The following is a 20,817-nucleotide window of genomic DNA, read 5'->3' as shown; positions in this document are numbered from 1 at the left end:
GCACGAGCAGGGCCGGAGCCTGTGCCTCCAGTCCCCCACCCTCAGCTCCCCTGGGAACCTGAATGATCTGAGGAGCCGGTGCTGATGACCACGGCAGCCTGGCCTTCGAGTGCCAAAGGTGGCCCTAGCCCTGGAATCCAATCCAAGGGATTCCCAATCTGAAGTCGCACTAGGGCACTCTTCTGCCCAAAGCTTGTGAATATGTGCCTTGATCGCATCGTAAATAGACAGATATAAGAGAATTCTCCCTTTTCTCTTTTTCATCCTAACTTGTGACTTTATTCATGTGGGAAACTCCTTCCCCTGGCGCTGATGGGCACAGCTAGGCAGCACCGTTCTTAAGGAGCATGCTGAAGTGTGGTGACCTGCCCTGGGTCCCTAGATCGGAATGTGACAGGGATACTGCTTAAAGCCAGGCCTTCCCCCTCCACCTGCACTGCACAGCCAGCGTGTCCAGAGCTGTGTTTTCAGGAAACAGGAAACAAAAGCCCTTTTCAGAAGGGCAGGAGGCCAGTGAATGTCTTTCTGGCTCTTTGAATATACGTTGAGTGTTAATAAGAGATGTCAGCTGGCAAGGCAGAATCAAGCTGCAACCCCCATGTGGGAGCTTGGAACCCTCATGGACACACTCCTGAGACCCAAGTTGCCCCACCTGCCTGCTGGCCCTGCCAGCCAGGGCCCCCACTCAGAGATGTTATGAGCTGGGGCAGCCGTGGCCCCAGCACCTTCTGCCACCACTAAAGGCATGGGGAAGCCTTGCAGGGTCCTGCTCACGTCTTCTTCCACGGCCACCGTTGGGGTATTGCCATGTGGGAGGCACAGGGTCGAGGAAGCCCCAGATCAGCCCCAATGTGCATCTGTGCTTCCTCCGTTCAGTCGAAGGGAAGTTTCCTGGTCTTCTGGAACCCCAGGAGGCTCATGGCTGGGTAGGACACACTCAGCCTTTGGAACCCCTGTGTGTACCCAGGCCCTGATGGGGCATTAGGGTCTTGTATCTGGGAGGAAGGGGACACCACGACGTGGGGGAAGGAACTTCAGACTAGGGCCCAGGAGTCCTGGGTTCCAGACCTGGACCTGTCTGCCACCCGCTAGCGATGTGACCTCAGACAGACCAGCTGGCTCTTCTCTGAGCCTCAGTCTCCTTATCTGTGAAAAGAGGGAGTGGCACTAGAGGCCTCTGAGGGGTCTCCCAGCTCTACATTCTTACATGGCTGTAGTTCTTTCAGGAACAGAGAAGTGCCATTTGCTGTTCATTTCTAAGGCTGCACCTGGACCAAGGCTTTTCCCACCATTGCTCAGTCTCTTCTCATGGACATGTGGGGCTCACAGGGTCCAAGGCACACGGCTGTTGGGGCTTGGGGGAGGCACTGTTTTCCCCATAATCCAGGGCCATGCACTGGGCCAATCTAAAGTCTTTCCAGGGATTGGGGCCCCCAAAAACAGTGTGAAGAGTGCAGGATGATGTGCTTATGGACAGCTTCGCTTTTTCACAAGTATTTAAGCTTAAACTCAGCAGCCCCCAAGACCCTGGCTAACAGTTTTCGGAAAGGTTCATCCCCTTGGCAGGAGGTTGGCCTGTTAGCCAGCCCCTCCTCAGACCAGGCAGGGTCCCTTGGCATTGGTTCAGGGAGCTGTGCTTCTATGTCCTAAGGGAGGGTCAGGGATTAGGAATCCTTGGTGATGCAGGCACCAGGGCAGGGAGCCTGCCTGGGAGTGGGGGCAGGGGTCCTTAAACTGACTCAGAATTTCTAAGTATTTCTAAGTTTGCAAAGCCCTCTAATCTTCATGAGGACCTCAGAGCCTCTGGTGGACTGACACTGCTGAGGCCCAGGCCAGTGTCTTTGGTGGGAGGAAAGGGGACCATTTTCCAAAGTCCAGCTTGAAGATAGTGCCCCTCCCCCAAACCAAGCAGCCCAAGAAGGGCAGGAGCTGAGGAGTCAGTTTGTCCATCCTCCTGCCCAATGCACAGCCTTCCAGTGCTGGGGTCCTCCCTGTCTCCCAAGGCAGCCCATGCCATTTCCATTCAGCTCTCCTTGTTAGGGGCCCCAAGTTACACTTGAGAATAGGCCAGTGAGTGGCTCCTGGTGCCACCCCCTCCATGGGTCCCCGCCTGGCTTCTCCTGTGTCTGCTGAGGGATTATTCATTAATCTCCTCCATCAGTCAAGAGAACGTCAAGGTCAGCACGTTTCTGTCCTCGCCTTGATGGTCCCAGTGCCAACGTCCCTGACGCCTGTTCTCTGCTCGCACCCTCCAGCAGGCCCACTAGGGTGACCGCAGTCTCGTTTGCTCTCTCCACAGGGCGACCAGAGGCACGTCATCCCCATACCGAGCGTACGTATCTCCCTCCTGTTCCTGGGTTCCTGCCAAGAGTCCACCCCAGGCAGGCGGCTCACTCGGGGGCTGTTGTTTTAAACAGGGCCAGGAAGGACAGCCAGTTCAGGACTCAAAGCCCAGCCCTGGGCCCGAAGGGCCACCTGCCTCACCTCAGCATCAGCCTCAGCCTCAGCTTCTGCATCCAGAAGTGCTCGTACAGGCCAGGCCATGCTCTCTTAGCCCTCAAGAGGACAGTTCGGAGGGAACACTCACGAGACAGGCCAGTCATGCTGGGCTCCCCTAGAGGGTGTGTCCCCAAGGTGTCGTGCCCTGGAGGGGCCCTTTAACCAACCCTGGTCCTAGGCATCCCCATGAGGTCAGGGGACCCTGGGTTCCAGGCTATGTGACAGCAGGCAGATTGTGTGCTCTGCCACAAAGTGGGGCCGAGACCCCTGGGGGACTCAGGCTCCCCTTCAGGAGGCCCAGCAACATCTCATTGTCGTGGTCATGACTTCTCTAGGGCTGTGCCGTGGCCTACTGGAGGGGGCAGCCGGCCTTGTCACATTCTTCTGTAAGCCCCAGGCTCTCTCCAGACATGGGAGCTGTCATCCTCATCAGGGGAACTCCCGGGGGAGAAGGCTCCCTCTGCCCCTCTGCCAGGGCAGGCCCTAACTCCCCTGCTTCTCAACACAGAGAGGTTAAGTCACTCAGCCAGGATGTGGCAAGAATTGAACTCATATCTCCCTCACTCTGTCCACCAGGGCCTGGCCAGGCCACCCATCTTATCACTGAGATGGTCATCCTTGCTCTGCCTCCGGCTCAGGGGACAGTCCTTGGAAAGCCCAGCTGGCTGTTTCCTGTCTTGGGCGCTGAGAGCGTTAGGACAGCCCAGTGGTACAGGCATATCTCCGGTCTGGGCCTTAGGGAGATGATCCGGCTTTGCGTCCCTTCCCAGCCACTTACTAGCTGTCTGAAACGGGCATGGTACCACCTCTCCAGGCCTCAGTTTCCTCATCTGTAATCTGTCAGGCCGTGTGATCTTGGACGAATCCGTTCACTTCATGGTCTTCAGGGAGCGGACTGAAAACAGTCCCTTGAGAATCCTTCTAGCCCTGCATCTGTCCGTCACTCACTCCCCAGGCCCCCTGTAGGAGCTAAGGGGCCTTCTTCCCCGTATGTCAAGAACCGCAGGGGGCCTTTTCGGCCCAAGCTCTGGGTCCTCTGGGCTGCCTCAGAGATCTGAGCACTGACTTTCTGCCCTCGGTAACTGAGTGGCACCCTGGGAACCAGCCCCTGCAGGATCTCTGGGGCTCAGCAGCAGCCTGGCCTTCCTGCCCTGTCCTCGTATGTCCTGAGGCCTCCAGTGCATCACTTTGGGCTGAAGACACAAAGTTAACTTAAAGGCAAGAGGCTCCCTCCTGCACCATAGGGCACAGCTTCTCTTGAAATGCAGAATCAATGGCATGCTGAGGGGCATGGCCCCAGAGAGCAGAGGGCAGTCCCACGATAGGGAGGACCCTCCTCGGGGAGTGAGGGCTGAGCCCCGCCTGCACCAGCGGCCTTTGGGCCAGTTCTGACCCACAGACGTGGTTCAGGCAAGGCCGAAAGGCCTCTGAGATGCTGCGGCAGGCGGGCCCTCCTCCTCTGGCAGCCTGCTGAGTGTCTGCTGCGCCCCAAGCCCTCGTCCCCTGCTCTCAAGCTACCACATGTCATCTTATTATTCCTATGAATTGGCTGTAGAATGTCCCCCAGACTGGGCCCTGGGTGCAGGCCATGGAGCTCAGATGGGGAGCGTGCCCTGATGTCTCCGCCCGGCCCCAGCCCCGGAGGAGGCCCTTCCCCTCTCTGGCCGGCTCTTGTCATCCTCGGGAAGCCTGACTCTGCCCTCTGGCCCGTCCAGGCTGGGCTTAGGACCAGCAGACACCCTTTCCTTTCCCTCCTTAACAACTTGCCTGGTAAATGAAATGGCTCCTGCCTCCTTAACAGCCAACAGAAGGAGGCCCCCAGGCCACAGCGGGCCTGGTCAACAGTGGCTGGTCCAGAGAGATCCCTTCATTTCCTAGCTGGGGAAACTGAGGCCCGGGAGGTCATGTTCACCACATCTCTTTCCAAGCCCAGTGTTCTTTTGCCTTCACTCAAACACATGAACAGTGACAGGAGTGATAACTTGCCTTCCGACAACACTGGGTTTAGAAGCCTCTTGACTTGCAGCAGCCCCAGAAGAAGGGTGGGGCGGGCATTTCCACCCCCATTTTAAGATGAGGAAAGCAAGGCTCAGAGATGAAGCTCTGAGTATGTGTATGTGTCTGTGTGTGTGTCTGTGTGCATGTGTATATGAGTGTGGTTGTGTGTGTATGAGTATGCTTGTGTGTGACAGTGTGTGTCTGTGTATGTGTGCGTGTCTGTGTATGAGTGTGCTTGTGTGTGACTGTATCTGTGTGCATGAGTGTGTGTGTCTGTGCATGAGTGTGCATATGTGTATGAGTGTGTGTGTGTGCGTGTATGAGTGTGTGAGAGTGCATATGTGTGAGACTGAGAGAGTTGTGTGTGGGCGTGTGTGTGTGTCTGTGTATGAGTGCATGTGTGAAACTGTGTTAGTGTGTGCGTGTGTGAGACTGTGTGTGTGCATGTGTGTATGTGTGCGTGTGTGTGTGAGTGTGTGTATGTGTGTGACAGAGAGAGAGAATGACCCCAGGCAGAGAAGGGCCGCGGTTTGCTCTGTGTACAGGCACTGGGTCCACTGGCCGGAGGGCACTTGCTGGTGGCAGCGGTGAGTCCCACTAAGTGGCCATCCCTCCACACTGGGGTCCCCAGACTGGCGGCCAGGGGGCAGACTGGACTTGCTTGGGACTCTGCTCAAAGTCGCGATGTTGGAGGGAGGGTTATTTCACTGTTGGGTGTTTCTCTTTCTTTAGCCATCAGCTAAATACCTCCTCCCAGACCTGAAGGTACCAGACTATGGCAAGAAGTGCATGGTCATTGACCTTGATGAGACCTTGGTGCACAGCTCCTTTAAGGTAAACGAGGAAGCCAAGCGCGAGTCTGTGCTGCTGGGCCGGGGGGAGGCCTCTGAGGGTGGCTCAGAGGGGGCAATAGATGGGGGCAGGCCCACTGCTTCCTGGCTCCGGATAACAGGATTTTCTTTGGAGTCCTGATGCCAAAGCCTCTCGACCATCCCTCTGATGCTTCTGGATGGCCTGGGCCACGAGTTGTGCTCTGGGGGAGCCTGGGAAGCTTCTGCCCAGGAAGTTCTCAGTCTGCCCTGGGGGGGCCATCCAGCTGTGAGAGCGGCAGCCCATAGCTAGTAGGTATTTCCCAGCTTAAATGGGCTGTTGAACGTCTCTTCTCTGAAGCATCAAGGGTCCTCACTGCCATCTGGCTAAGTCGGCTCAAGCCGTGCTCACGAACACCCTGAAAGCCGGGCCCATCTGGCCTTTAGCACCCATAAGGAGGTAGAGGTGGACGAGCTGAGGAAAGGCCTGAGTCTCTACGCCTTGGGTCCTAGCCTCGGACACCAGGATGAGGAGGTTAAAGTGGAGAAGAGAGGTGGACCAGTCACAGGTCAGAAGGTTTCACAGTCCTTGTGGGGAAGAAAGGTGGGGAAGAAAGGGAGAAGCTGGCAGAGGAGGCCCCACTCTCAGCACTGGCAGCCTTGTGTAGCTTCTGCCCATCTTCCTGAGCAGGGATCGCTCACCGCTGCGTCCCCCGTGATGGGCTGCGTTAGCAGCCAGCCTGAGAGATGGACTCCAGAGCCGTAGGCCTCACGGGAGGCCGGGTGAGAGCCAGTCTATTCCCTTGTCTTACATCTCCAAGAAAGCTGAGGCCTCCTGAGGAGCTCTTCCTCAGGCCTACTCCTAGAGGAAAAAAAGCCTTCTCTGTGCCCAATGCACGTGGGAAAGCCTCGACAGAAGGGACTCAGTAACAGTTTCCTGCACCTGGAAGTTACTGCCTCCCTTGCAGGGAGGTTTCTGGGGGACGTGGTAACAACAGGCTGGCCCCAGCTCGGCCCCAGGTGGTGTTAGAAGCCTTTCTCCCAGGGCCCCTCAGGGAGGTGTTAGTGCCCCCCACAGACCAGTCACCTTCAGAGTGGCAGGTGGAGAGATGCAGCCCTGGAGGAGGGCAGGAATCAGCTGGCTCCCTACACAGGCCCCTTCACCATCTTCACTGGCCAGAGATGCTGGTCTCTGCTGCGTCATCTCTGCCCAAGGGGCTGTCCCCTTTTTCTTTCTTCCCACAACCTCGATGGACAGGGCTGCTTCTCAGAACCAGCCAGCACCCAGAGGCCCGAGGCCAGGGTGCTGGTGTACTGGCTGATCCCCTTCCCAGCTGACTGCTGGGAAGGGTTTGGGCAGGCTTGGCTTTTCCTCCTTATTTCTTTTAGCCATGAATCTTTATGGTTAAATATGGTGCTCCAATGATGAAAAAAACTCTGCGTTTTTGTTTTGGGGGGTGGGCGAGGGCTCAGTGGTGAGGTCTCAGAGCTTCCCCCTCCAGGCTGAGAAGAGCCAGCATGGCAGGCAGTCCCCCTGGAGCTGCTGGTGATCTCTAACATCTAGTCGGTGTCCTGATCCTGGCGGGGCGGCCCCTCGCTGCACTGAGGCCTAGTGGACCAGGGGGATTTCCCAAGCTCAGTGAATGTACAATGGCAAAAAGGATCTGGTTAGAGCCCTCATGGTTGTTAACCACATAGGAATGGTGGAGAGTCCACGTTGGGGACCCCCCGAGTCATTAACATCTCCAGATGGTCAGAAGTCGATGGGCCCTGATGGCCTGCCCCAGTGAGATGAGCTCTGACACACAGTGGGGCACGCCAGGCTGCTGGTGCCTGGTCACTCCCTCTCTTTCTCTGGATTGGCCCCATCTAGCTGCCCTGAATGCAGAGGGGCTCTCTGCAGCACCCCCAGGGCCTAAATGAGCCTCCAAAGATTGCAGAGCCCCTCTTGGCCCCTCACCCCTCCCAACCCAACCTCCTGTCTGAGGGGGCACAGAACTGCCAGGGCATCGCTTGGAGATGGTCCTAGCTAGAATTGGGGTGGGGAGGGGGAGACACGTGTCATTTGGACAAATGCTCTCCATCTTGTGCCCAGAACATCCTAGGCAGTCCACAGCCCCCATGGAATTCAGCACTCCAAAAGTCAGTCAGCAAACACTTACATATCAAACACCTACTCTGTGCCAAGCTCCATGTAATGAAGGAGCAAGAAAGGGCAGCAATAAATGACTTACAAAGGGGAGAAAGGGGAGGGAGAGAGAGAAAAGAGGAGAGAGGGTGGGGAAAAGGAGGGCAGGAGGAAGGGAGAGAGGGAAGGAAAGGAGAAGCAGGAGAGAGAGGGAGGGGAGGGAGGGAGAGGAGAAGCGGGAGGGAGAGATGCAGTTGCAAAGGGCAGGTCCCAGTTGAGGTAAGTGGCCACTGGGAGCTGGGGGGAAGCATGCTGCCCTGAGGCCCTCCTGGGTAGGGCATGTGCCCTGAGCTTTCCTGCCCTCCTGTTAGCTTTGAGGTGAGATCTAGAAGGGGCCAGAGGCCTGGTCTTGGACTTCTCTCCCTCAAGCACCCAGAACTGAGCTCCACCACTCGGGACTGTTCATCTGATGTTTTTGCCTTAGATTCAGTGGGCTGTATGGGGCCATCCACGCTTTTAACTTGTTCCCTGATGGCCAGAGGTACCAAGATAGTTAGGCTCCCCCACCCAGGGCTGGAGGAGAAAGCTCCCTGCTCTGAAGGAGGTCTTGAGTTCTGTCTGTCTACACCTGTTCTAAAGAGCTGAGCCCATCCACACCCATGTCTGCAGGGAACTACAGACATGACCAGCTTCTAAGGGTACATCCCCAGGGGACACTTCAGTCTCCTCTTTCCAAAAATGGGGAAAGGCATCCTTGGAGGCCAGGAAGATCTGGGGCCAAGTGTCTCCTCTGCTGTGTCCTGGCAGTGGGACTCTGAACCAGCTGTTCATTGAGAAGTTCCCTGGGCAGCTGCCAAAGCTCAGAGGGAGAGGAGAGGCCCCTGACCTGGGACAGCCACAGCTGATGTCAGCCACTGAACAAGTGGGCAACATCCCTGCCCCCCCCCAGAGTAAGAAGCGAATCCACAGAATCATGGGGAAGCCCCTGATCGGGGGAGCTTCTCTTCTAGGGGCAGCCTTGGCCAGTGTGTGGCCTGTCCGCTTGTGCGCATGTTTCTGGCTCTGGTCCCTGGGAAACACTGACCTTTTTCTCATTCTCTCCAGCCTATCAGTAATGCTGATTTTATTGTTCCGGTTGAAATCGATGGAACCATACATCAAGTAAGTATCCCTGCCGGGCAGTCACCCTAACAAGACTGTAGAATTTGTTAGCTGTGGAACGTTGTTGCCCCCAGCCCCGCCTCCCCTGGAACCCCCATGGCAGGACCCTCTCCTTTGGCCTGCTGGCCCAGGGCTTCATCTGCTTGGTGGGTCCCATGCATGGCTGGCTGCTCCCTCTCCTTCCCTCCTTGGGCCTGGGAAGAGTCCTACCCATCTTGGTGAAAAAGCAGGCTGCCAATGTGAAGAGTTAGAGTCATTCTGGAAGAAGGCACGGGACGGCCTCCCCATACCCACGTGCCCACAGCCAGCTAGGACCCCCAGCTGCTGCCCAGCTCAGTGCCTTCAAGCCTCTGATCAGCAAACCCCGCTGCATCTCAGTTCTTCCTGGCCCTCTCAGGGCTCTGGCCTTCTCTGTCTTGTTTGCTCTTACACATCCCCTCCATGCCCAGGCATGACTGGCTAGCTCAGCCCATTTGGAAGTATTCCTGCCCCATCTAGAGACCCTCCTCTCTGGGGCACCCTTCTTCCCACGCCCACACGTGTCCCAGACTGAGTTACAGCAGCTTCCCTGGATGTCCTCTCCCCAGGTTCCCATTTCCAGGGCCCAGTGTCTGGTCAAAGGTCAGTGGACATCTTTCCTTACTGCCCCATTGCCCACTCAGAGCCTCTGTCCTGCTGCCCTGCTGTCTCAAGGCAGTGGTTTCCTCAGCTCCAGGGGCCACAGTAAGGAACAGAGACCTAGAATTGTTTGGCATAACCTAGACCCATGGGCTTTGTCCATTCCCTCACCTCCAGAAGGCACCATGAGACCTGTTGGGCCTTGGTCCCAGTGAGGTTAAGTAGGACTGAGGGGGGCCTCCCCTGCTGCTTTCTAGAAAAAAAATCATGATTCACTTGTTTTAACCTGCTTTTAATAGACCTTTTTTTGGCCTTTTTTTTAAACGATTTAATGACTGGGTGCTGGCTAGGTTTTAGGCCCTGAGAAGTGCTGGGCCTGGAGTTCAGAAGTCCTGAGTTCAGATCTAGCCTCAAACACCAGCTGTGTGACCTTGGACATGTTTCCTCACCTATAAGATGGGTGTAATCACAGCACCCAGTTTTGTTGTGAGGATCAAACGAGAATGTTTGTAAAGCCCTGAGGATAGTGCCTGGCATTCGACGAATGTTAGGCAGTGGGGCCTGAGAAGAGCCCCCTGCCCTCCCTGAGCCGGGAGTGCGTACTCTGTCTGGGCTGTGGGGAGCAGGGGCTCCCATCGCTGTTTCTGTGTGTCTCTTGAGTTCAGTATGGGGCCTGCATCTTCCTGGGAGGCAGGGGGGGGGGGTCACTGCAGGGGGCCTGCAAAGGTTGCTCTTAGAGTCCTTGTTAAACAGCATCTGTCTCCATCTCAGCAGCTTTAGAAGGGATCTTGTAGGCTCTCCCTGGCGTGGCTCTGCCGAGGGTGGCAAACCTGGGTCATTTGAGTGGGGGGACAAGGACCCCAATGACTGGGGAGAGCAGACAAGGAAATCTTCCTGCAGGAGGTGGCTCCTCTCACATCCTAAGAGGCGGAGGTGAAGAGAGAGCGCCTTCCACGGACGGGAGCTGGTCGGTGCTGAGGATGAAACCAGGAATGTGCCCTCTCTCTGCTGATAGAAAGGGATGGGCACAAAGAGGGCCCAGGAGAAGCTGAGGAGGCTCCCGGCTGCCTGGAGAGGGCCCGTCTGGGTGGTGGCCAAGGCCAGGGGTAGCCGGGAGCTTCCTTCCAGCTCAGGGCCAGGTGATTGCGACTGGTTTCAGTTACATCAGCACTTGGTGCCATCTCCTGCCACAGTGGGCTTGGCATCTCTGTGGGGGAAGGAGCCTTCAGACAGATGCAGTCAAGTCTTTTAAACTATGCAGTGGGAGACTTCCCAGAGGTTGAGTGTGTGTGTGAGTGTGTCTGTGTCCGTCCTCATTTACTTCCAGACCTCTCAGCAGCCTCTGTCTAGGCCACGGCCAGCCTTCTTGTATCTCTGTTCCTCCTTTGCCTTTTCTAAGCCCTTAAGACACGTTCTCTTATTTGGAACTGCCCAGAGCCCTTTGAGGGCAGCTGACAGCTCCATTTTACAGAAGAGGAAACTAAGGGTGAGAGAAACTGGGTGACTGGCCAGCCCTTGCAGTGAGGGTTGGGGCCTTTCAGGCAGGAAAGGTTGGAGTGAATCCTTGGAGGGCACCCAGGACTGGATCCGTCAATCAGATGTTCATTCCATGCTGCCTGGGTGTCCAGCCCTGTGTTACACAGACCATGTGAAAAAGGCCTTGCGTTCCAGGCGCATAACCAGACAGGATGCATGTGCTTTGTGGAGGGTAGAGAACAATGGGGTGTAGGGCCCCAGAAGGCCTCCCTTAGTGTTGGCGGTGGGGAGGCGCAGTCACTCCAAGGACTGAAGGAGCAGGGAGGCAGAGGCAGGGCTCTGGCCATAGGCGCAATGATCAGAAGAATGTTCTGGACAGAAAGGAGACAAGGAAGAGGCTTGTGCTGTGGATGGTGGCTGGCAAAAGTTCCTGTGGAGAAACTAGGAGTCTTTGGCCACTGGTGGAGAACTGGCTGTCCTCCCCCTTGAGAGTCGCTGGCATGATTTCATCTTGGAGGTACAGCTTAGGCCCCCCACTAACTGTGGGGGAAAACATGGCCCCAAGCTCATCAGAAACCCACTTTGGTGTTTGGAGCTTTGCTTTATCCCTCAAATAGAACTTGGAGAAATTTGAGCGATGCAGAGGGAGTCAGAGTCCTTGATTTTGATCTTAGAATTCAGATCCTATTTTTTGAAAAAGCCTTTGCTGAGCCAAAGCCCGCTAGGGAAGGCCATTTCCATTTCGCTTGTACTTTATAAATTTCCAAGCTGCCAGCAGGGGATAAGAATTGTCAGGCCAGAACAAAGAATGCCCGTCTCTTGGCCTGTGCTCTCAGTAGTGGGGCTTCGGGGCGGCTTGCCATGCTGTGACACCAGGCCCCAGTCAGCATTTCTCCAGCCTGGCTGCCCCATCATGTACTGCCCAGGCAGATGGGGATACTGCCTGGGGGACCTTTGGGAGCCCAGCCAGGGAGCTGGAGGAGGTAAGCCAGAGTGGCTACCACAGACCCTGCTGGCCCCACCTATTTGGGCCATGGGTAGGTGCTACCTGTCTCTGAGGAGCTTCAGACATAGACCGGGCTGCCGCGTTGGATGGACAGTCTTTGGGGAGGGGCTGTATGAGCTCTGCTCAGGGATGCGCTAGGGGGTGCCCCTGTCCAGTTCTGAGCTGGAGGCCCAGCTGGCTGCCCTGTAAGGTGCAGGTCTGGACTGTCAGTGGCTGCGTCTCCTCATGCCCAGCCTTTGCATTGACATGGCCAACATAGTCCTATTCTTGTTAATGGGTGCTGTGCCCAATCGTTCAGATGGCCCAAAATGCCCGGGTGTGGGCACAGAAAAGCACACGTCATGGCACGTTGGCAGCAGGAGGACTCACCCAAGAAGCTGCTGCTTTCTCATCTGCTTTTCTCGCTGAAGATGGTTCCTTTCCTACGCACAGTTCAGCAGGAGCACTCCCTGGGTGTCCTGGGGGGAGCTGGGCCTTCTCATGCCAAGCAGTGACCGCCCGCCCCCCTTTGTGCCTCTCCTTCCATCAGCTGGACATTCGGGGTGGTGCTGTGGTAGAGCCATCCTTGGGGATGGGGAGGCCAGGCTTCTCCTGGCCTCTACCTAGACAGAAAGCTAAGCATTAGCACAGAGACCGTGGGTTCCAGGAGAGGGAACAGGTCCTAGCAAGTTGAGTCATTGGGTTTTCTAGTCCCCGGTGGAAAAGCACCAGTCACTCTCAGGGAGGTTGGGGCTACAGGGGAGATGGTCACCATATGGCCAGCAGCCATATCAAGATGGGAGACAGGCCCCAGAGGCACCATGAAAAGGCTGGATTGTGGTTAGGGTCTGAGAAGAGAAAGGGCTTTGCGAAATGTCCATGCTTTCAGTTAGCTGAAAATTCACATGCATTGAGCCCCTAAGGATTCAGGCTTGCCTTCTACTGGGGAAGGGGAAGGGTGGGGGCAGCACCACCTGGACTCAGCTAAGCAAGTCCAGACTCAGTTTCCCAAAGGCGATGGTGAATGTGCAGGATACATTCTAAGTGGGAGGCCGGTGGCCACATTTCCCGGGGCAGAGGGTGCTAGTGGGTGGCTAGCCCCTCACACACTGGGCACCAGTCAGGGCAGGGGTGCAGCATAGGCCTGGGCCAGCCGTGGCTCTCCTTAGAAACGGGAACCCTGGGAGGGCCCGGAGCGTCTCGGAATGCAGAATCCCAGCTTCCCAGGAGTTAAGCCACGTCGGTGATAAAGCCATGGGAGCCGTCCTCCTGGAAAAGGCAGTGACCTGGTTCAAGTAATCCAGGATAGGCTGGACCCATTCTCATTGGCCTATTCTCGGTTACTTGCACTCGGGCACGGCCACACTAAGCGGCACCAGCAGCGGGAGCCCTAGACGCGCTAGAGGATGGACGGCCCTGCGGATGCGGAGAGACAGAAGCCGGCCTTGGTGAAGGGCCCGGCCCGCCAGGCAAGCCTCCCCAGGAATGTGTGCATTCAGAGCCTGAGCTGCTGGCTCCCGGCCCTGCCCAAGCTGGTCCCGTGGCGGAGAATGGGCAGGACCTCCCAGTGTGAGCAGGCAGGCCGCGGGAGGCTGGGCCGCCATGGCAGATGGCATCTCGCCGGCACCCTGTGGCCCTGCCTCGTTCCCCTCCTGTCTGCCTGGGCCCCAGGACTCCCTGGCACACCCCAGAGACCCCCGGATGGCCACACTCTTGGAAAAGGACTGAAATTCAGTTTCTAATTTCAGCAAATTCTGGCATTTGGGGGAGGTTTGGGTTTGGGCTTTTTGCTTTGGTGAAGTTTTCTCCTGTTTTTAATAAGAATTCTCCCCCTTTAGCTGAGGCTGCTCTCCTCTCTACCTGAGCACATCCAGGTACCAGGTGTGACCCCCTTACCTGCCCAAGGGAGCCTTGTATAGGCCCTTGAGGCATGGCCCCCTTCCAAGATGGGAAGTATCCCTATGGCCCCACACCCAACCTTGTTCTGGAAGGAGTCCAGGGAATAGGCCAGGAAGGCTGAGGGTGTGGTGGCCTGTAAGCCGGGCCAGGGGGCTGACACGCAGGGAGTCCCTCCCCAGTGCTGACAGCAGAGCCAGGAGCTCCCCCCCCCCCAGCAGTGGAGGGGAGGCAGCCGCAGGGCCTCCCTCCCCAGGGCCGTGGTTGCCTGCCACTCCAGGCTTGTGTCAGTGACGCCTTTCTCACTTGGGATGCAGGATGGTGACACCTGGGCGGGGCAGCTTGGGGCATCACATAGACAGAACTTTAAATGGGGAGCCAAAGGACCCAGGATTTCAATCCTGGCTCTTCGACTTAGTTGCTGTGTGACCTTGGTCAAGTCAGCTTTCTGGTCCTCGGTTCCCTTTCCTCCATGAACTCAGTGGTCCTATGCAGCACTAAAATTATTCAGTATTCAAATCTCCAGTGGATTTGGGAGCTCCATCCATCAGTCCTAGTTACCACCCATCCTTGCCTGCCATCCCATGGGACTATCGTCCACATTTTCCACAACGTGCCCTGGCACAAAAATGAAACAAATGCTTGGAGCTTCCTGGTCTTCATTCACTTTTAATTTTCTTTCCTGGTGAGGCAGTTGGGGTTAAGTGACTTGCCCAGGGTCACACAGCTAGTAAGTGTTAAGTGTCTGAGGCCAGATTTGAACTCAGGTCCTCCTGACTTCAGGGCCGGTGCTCTATTCACTGCATCACCTGGCTGCCTCTTTGGCCTTCCTTCTCTGGACTTTCAGTTCCATCATTTGAATTGTGTGTCTTGGTCCCAGGAAACCTCAGGGCAGGGGCCAGGATGGAGGGGAAACTTAGCAGGAGCAGTGGTGGTGGCAGTGGCTGGAGGCTATAGCAGCAGCTTCCTCTAAATATCAGGAGCATTGAAGGCGGAGCTCAGCCTGGTCCTTCCATCCCACTGTCTTGGAGCCCTTTGGACCAGGCCCGTCAGCAACAGCCTCTGCTGCTGTCCTCTCCCCCTTAGGATATGAGCTGTGGTGACGGGATGGTGTCACCCACGGCAGGCCGCCGTCGGCTGCTTGCTCTCTTGTCCCCGTCGGTACCCCAGGGCCCACGGGACTGGGCCTTTCCTGCAGAATAGTGAGGGCGGCCCCAAGGGAAACGAGCCAACGTCTTTTTTAAGCCTGCCCCCTTCCTCCAGGAAAGCTCTCTAGGCACAAAGCTGGATGATCCCCGTCCACCCCAGCCCCAAGGTGCTGAAACCATCACCTCTGAGCTCCCGCCGAGGCTTCCCTTTTCCCAGCGCTGTTGGCGGGGCTCCCCGCTGGACCCTCGGGGGTTACCGGCCGGCCCCAGCAGGCCCCCCCCTGGAGCTCAGCCTCTCCAGGCAGCAGTCAGCAAACAGCCTGTCTTGTTCCAGGTCTATGTCCTGAAACGGCCGCACGTGGACGAATTTCTTCAGAGGATGGGACAGCTCTTTGAGTGTGTGCTTTTCACAGCCAGCCTGGCCAAGGTTTGTGGCGGGCCGGGAATATATTGAGGTGGGGCTGGATCCCAGAGGGAGGGCCCTGTACCGCTCCAGGGGGACTGTCTTAATCCCTGCTTCCTTCATCTCTCTCTCCCTCCCTCCCTGCTTCCTTCCCTCCCTCCTTCTTTCTTCCTTTCTCCCTTCCTTCCCTCTGCCCCTTCCTTTATCCCTCCTTCCTTCCCCCTTTCCTCCCTCCCTCCTTCCTTCCTTTCTCCCTTCCTTCCCTGTGTCCCTTCCTTCATCCCTCCTTCCTTCATCTCTCCTTCTTTACCCCCTCCCTTCTTCCCTCCCTTCCTCTCTCCCTCCCTCCCTCTTTCCTTCCTTCACTTCCCTTCCTCCCTCCCTCCCTCCCCTGTCTGACAAGGGTGTTTTCTGTCACGGGGTGACTGGAAGGTTTCCATGGGGACTGGATCCCAGCCCATCTGGGCTGGGCTTACAATAGAGCCTCTGTTTGTGCTGGGGGCTCAGGATACCACAGTGAGAGGTTTGTGGTTGCCATGGTTATACCCAAGAGCAGATGAAGGAGGCCCGAAGTTCTGGGACTTGAGGGAGTGTCAGAGAACATGGCATGGGAGCTTACAGCCCTTAGTGGAACCCAGGTATCTGTGTGTGGCCACCTGCCCCTGGGGCCCTCTGGGGTGGGGAGGGGCCCTTAATCAGGACAAGCTCTTTTTTTGCCGACATCATAAAGTTCACACGTCAGGGTGCTGGGCCTGCGTCCGCACCAGCTTCTGACCAGAGGTGACTGTGTCATGCTCCCACAGCTGACACAGAAAAGCAGCCTAAAGAGGTGACTGGCTGGCCTTGGGAGCTGGGTGGGGCTGCTGTGCAGGGGAGAAGCTGGGAGCGAGAGGCACCTGAGCTAGGGGTCCACTGGGGCCTGGCCTTCAAGAACCCAGGTCAGCAGAGATGAGAGCCACTCACCCACTGGGGCCACAAAATTCCAGTCCTTGCCCTCCCAGAGCTCACAGTCTACCACGGGGGGGGTTCAACATGGACACACATTAAGACAGTACAAGGGGGAGAGGGCAGACAGCAAGGCCCCGGCCCAGGGCCGCCCACCAGCCCCATGAGGGCAGTGTATGCTGCGTGGAACCCTCCGGCCCCTCCCGCAGGCCCCTCTTCCATCACAGGACCTCAGGAGCTGGGCCCTGTCAGCGGGCTCTTCTTTGTCCTATGGCGGGCAGACCCCCAGCCCCCGCCACCATCACTGCCCCCCCATCTGACTTTGCTCCAGCCTTCGCGGTGTCTTCATGTTCCTGGGCCTCAGTATCCTCAATGCTGCCCGGGGCAGACCCTCCCAGCACCCCCACCCCCTCCTCCTCCCTGCCTCCCTTGCAGGCCTGGTCACACCTGAAGTCACACTGTCACCCATCACTGCGCTGCCCTCATGGTCCAGAACTCTGAAGTCCCTTTGTGGTCCTTACATCCCCTCCTTCCTGCACCTTCACCTCCAGCCTCACAGCAAGCTCGGGCCCAGTGGCAACCCTGTCTTTGGTCTTGTCCTCAATGATAACCCACCACCTGGTTCTGCGAGAACAGCTGCATCTGGGCCCTTTTCTTCTTCTCTGTTGCCCCTTCCATGCCGCTGTCCCCTCAAGCTTCCCCCTCCCTCTGTCCTCACCACCAAACTCCTAGAAAAGGGGTCTCTGCCAAGGCACCTGAGGGCCTGTTGCAGTCTGGCCCTTGACCCTGCCAGGATAGCCCCCCACCATCAGACTCACAAAGGAGGAGGGATGAAGGGGAGACTCTCACAGCTTGTAACCAGTGCCCGCGCTCCCGAAACCTTGCTCTGTGGGTCGGTGAGCTCCTGCTGGACCCCTCTACATCCCCACCACTCTGCTGAGACCACCGTGCCCAAGTCTCTTCCCACTAGACTCAGTGACCTTTCCTTGGGCCATGACTTGCCAGGGTGGGGTTTGACAAGCCCCTCCCCCTCCAGGATAATCTCTTTCCTGTCTCGGTGACCCCCATTTCCTCTGCTGTCCCCGGTCACCATCATCAGCTCCCTTTAGAGAGCCCTCCTGTGGTCCTTCCCATGGGCTCAGTGATCACTTGGGGCACACTTCAGCCCTCTCTGGCCTAAGGTCCAGCTCCACATCTCAGTGACTGCTGGGCCTCCTGGACACCTGGGTGTCCAATGTGGCAGCCGAAGCAGAGTCCATCTTTCCTGACCTCCCAACGTCTGTAGGAGGCTCTTAAATGATCCCTGGTCCCACGGGCCATTCGGACAGAGGCAGGCCTTGCACCATGATCTGACTCCCAGGTTGGTGCCAAAGGCAGGCACCAAAGGCAGGCACCTCGGTCTTGGAGTCAGGCTGGGCTCCTCGTTTTCCCAGTCTTCATCGCCCCTCACCTGGCCATCTTTCCAACAGCTCCTCCCCTGACACTGATGAGCCTTGGTTCACATGCCCTCCCACAGGCTCATAGGTCACTCTCTTCTCACCCCCTGCTTCTCAGAACACAGATCTTCAGTCAGTCAGCTAGCCAGTGTGTATTAAATGCCTACAGTGTACCGTGGGCTCTGGTAGGCCGGGGGTACAAAGACAAGATAGGAACAGTGCTTGCCCTCAGAGAGCTTCCTTTCTGCTGGGGGAGGCCCCGTATGCCCATAAATGTGTACAAAGCACCCACCAGACCAATGTCCTGGGGCCGGCCTTCCCTTCGCACTGGGCTCTTTGCTTCTCTGGCTCAGTGGGCTGACTCCCTCACTGGGGGCATCCTCAGCACTGGACCCACAGAAATGCGCAGAGAGCCTGATGGGGCAGGAAGCCCCAAGCACAGTGTGATAAGAGCCAGCAGGAGCCTCCGGCCTCCCACCAAGCCCCATAACAGGAGCCAGGCCAGTAGGGGGGGAGGGGGTGGGGACTCACCTGGGCCCTCCCTGGAAGGCTGCTGAGCCTGAGATTCCTTCCCTTGTTTGGGCAGCTTTTCCCAGGCCAGCCCCCTCCTACACAACTGAGGTGAGGGTGTCACGGCTGGCCAGGCATCATCACATATGTGGACTGGATGGATCAGACCCTCAGGGCTGAGGGGGAGGGCCCATGCTGTCCTGGCCCTGCCCCTCCTCAGGAAGCTGGCTGGTCTCTGGCCTCGCCTGGGAAGTGAGATTTTAGTGACCCTGGGTCTGCTGATTTTTCTCTATTCAGATTGGAAGGTCTGATTTTTCCCTCTAAAAGTTGAATGTTAATGAGGCTGGTCCAGCCTAGGCTCCCATGACCTCTCTGTGCTTGCAGATAACAAGCTCCAGGCCTGAAGACTTGGCATTGTCTTGTCTGGGAGCCTCTTCTGTATGCCAGACCCTGTCTTGGGCACTGACCAGTAGAGAGGAGGGGAGTACACCCAAATGTACCCATTGTCCCTGCCTGTCCCTCCATCAATCCTCGTTCATGCCAGCAGCTGAGATGAGGCCCTTCTGGGGGTAGCCTTCCCCTCCCCAGGCAGGTCAGTGAGTCTGGCAAGCCATGCCTTCTAGGGGGGAGGGCCTGTCAGCCTTATCAGTCTGTGGTCAGCAGGTATCAGTGTCTGGAGCTCTGGGGCCTGCTGCTCCCCCAGGCTTTCCCTCAGGCCTTGAGCCTCTCATGTGAGGTCAGCTGTGGGCCTCTGGGAAATGTGTGAGGTCATTGGTTCAGGCTCAGCAGGCCGTAAAGGCCCAGGGTCAGGATGGCAGGTGGCAGGATGGGCTAATTCTGCCTGGGCTCTTGCTTGAACTCAGGGCTCAGCAGCTGATTCCAGCCCATTAGGGACAGGCAAAGACTGTGGTAGCTGAGTCCCAAACCTTCCTGGACCCCTCACTCACATCTGCCTCGCTCCCCAGGGGCCTCATTCCAGCCTCTCGCATACAGACTTGGCAGACCCCCCTCTCCCCAGCACTACCACCTCCACACCCCCACTTCCAGGCTGGGGATTAGAGGGGAACAGGAGGGAAACTGTGCTGGGGCTCTGGCTCCATCCTGTGTCTCATCTCCTTGGCCACAAGGCCAATGATAGAAATCAGGAGAAGCCATGGAAGCATGAGACCGTTTCCATACAGTGCCATGTTGGTGGAGCCTGGGAAATGGGAATTCTCTCTTACATCACTTCAAGAGGGGATGATGGATGGGCAGGTAACTGTGTGTTGGATGTGTGCATGTCTCAGCCGAGCTCCTGCCGCGGACAGCCCGCCCGGCGCCCCTGGGTGATCTCTTCAGAATGCCGGCGGCACCCTTGGCCCTACCCACATGCCAGGGCTAGGAATCGCCTCTTCTTTCAGCTCCCTCTTTGTCTCTAAAGTATGCAGATCCTGTGGCCGACCTGCTGGACCGCTGGGGTGTGTTCCGGGCAAGGCTCTTTCGAGAGTCCTGTGTTTTCCACCGAGGGAACTATGTGAAGGACCTTAGCCAGTTGGGGCGGGAGCTGAGCAAGGTGGTCATCATCGACAATTCTCCTGCCTCTTACATCTTCCACCCGGAGAATGCAGTAAGTGCTTTCCAAGGATGGTCGTCCCCATCCCGAGCCCGAGGGCTCTGCTGAGCCGAAGGTGTGGGCATGGTTTAGGGGCCGCTCTGGCCAATATTAAAGCAGACTTCCCTTCCCTTCCTTTCCCCGAGCTCACTCCTCACGGGGCAGCAGCAGCAGCTTGGGCCATGCCCATGCCTCCTCTTGGCTGTAGGCTCTGCTGTGGCCAGAGAGGTTCAGCTCATTGGGTCACACTGATCTCGGGAGTCCCCGGAGGGGCACTGCTCGGCCTGCTCTGGCCCTCTTCCTCCTCCCCAGCCTCCAAGGCCAGGGCCCAAGGAAAGCAAGGTACAGATGCCAGGATTCCCATATGACAGTGGAGTAAACTGAGGGTCACAGTGAAGGGACTTGACATGGTGGTTACAGAGGAAGGGCCAGAGCTGGGCATTAGACCCAGGTGTCTTTGCTCCAGGTACTTTGTCCTTCCTGCCTTGCCCACTGCCTCCCTCCCTGCTCCCTGCTTAGAAGGGCTGCAGATTGGGGCAGGGGGACGCAGGGAAGAGGGAGAGTCAGTGACCACAAACATGGCCCCTTCTCCACTTTATAAGACCCAGTCCAAGGTCACAGAGGCTCACCAGAATACAGAAATGTAGAAAAATAACTTATGTCTGGAGAGTCCCTGGGAGGCCTGGACCATCTCAGAAAAAGGAAGTGTCCTAGACTAAGGGGTCCCCCAGGCCCAGCCTGGGGCTGCACGGGATGTGCCCAATGTAGGAAAGGTTTTCCTGACCCAGCTCTGGCCCAAATCTGGCTGTGACTCTCATCATGATGAGAGATGTGTCTGTAACGTTAAGAAGCAGCAGCATTTCATCACCCGGTGGGCTTCAGCCCCAAGCCGCACCAGGACACAGGCCTGCAGGTGATCTGTCCCCATAGCCCTGACCAGGCCTTCTGACCCTCAGCAGAGTGACCTGGTTTTCTTGTTTATGCCACTAGCTTCTGCCTGCTCTGGAGCACCCTGAGGATGCCGCCCCCCTCCCAAATTTAGAAAAACGTGAAATCAGAAAGAGCTTTGTACTTGGTGCTTGATGAAGTTGAAACTCTTCTGTCTAATGGCCCCCCAGGAGGAAGGTGTGGGGGTGGGTAGGGGGCCTGGGTGGGGTGAAGGGTGGGCCCGAGGTGGGATTGAGGCCCAGGGATTCCTGATTGCGTTTCCCTAG

The 20,817-nt window shown here is 57.2% G+C and overlaps 1 protein-coding gene across 1 annotated transcript in view; it reads left to right on the top strand.

Moving 5' to 3' along the window:
- The window catches only part of CTDSPL (CTD small phosphatase like), a 75,165-nt gene that overhangs the window by 50,748 nt on the left and 3,600 nt on the right, over positions 1–20,817 (top strand). Inside the window, exons 3-7 of the mRNA XM_069084426.1 lie at positions 2,300–2,332; positions 5,230–5,331; positions 8,539–8,595; positions 15,053–15,145; positions 19,433–19,618. Coding sequence (XP_068940527.1) covers positions 2,300–2,332; positions 5,230–5,331; positions 8,539–8,595; positions 15,053–15,145; positions 19,433–19,618 — 471 coding nt within the window. The remainder of the gene's footprint in view (positions 1–2,299; positions 2,333–5,229; positions 5,332–8,538; positions 8,596–15,052; positions 15,146–19,432; positions 19,619–20,817) is intronic.

The sequence above is a fragment of the Petaurus breviceps genome, unplaced genomic scaffold, assembly GCF_028583685.1.
Source record: "Petaurus breviceps papuanus isolate PSGF00001 unplaced genomic scaffold, PetGlider_PUasm1.0 174, whole genome shotgun sequence".
Taxonomy (NCBI): domain Eukaryota; kingdom Metazoa; phylum Chordata; class Mammalia; order Diprotodontia; family Petauridae; genus Petaurus; species Petaurus breviceps.
Note: the sequence above shows the minus strand (reverse complement) of the source record. Positions and strands in the feature narration are given on the sequence as shown.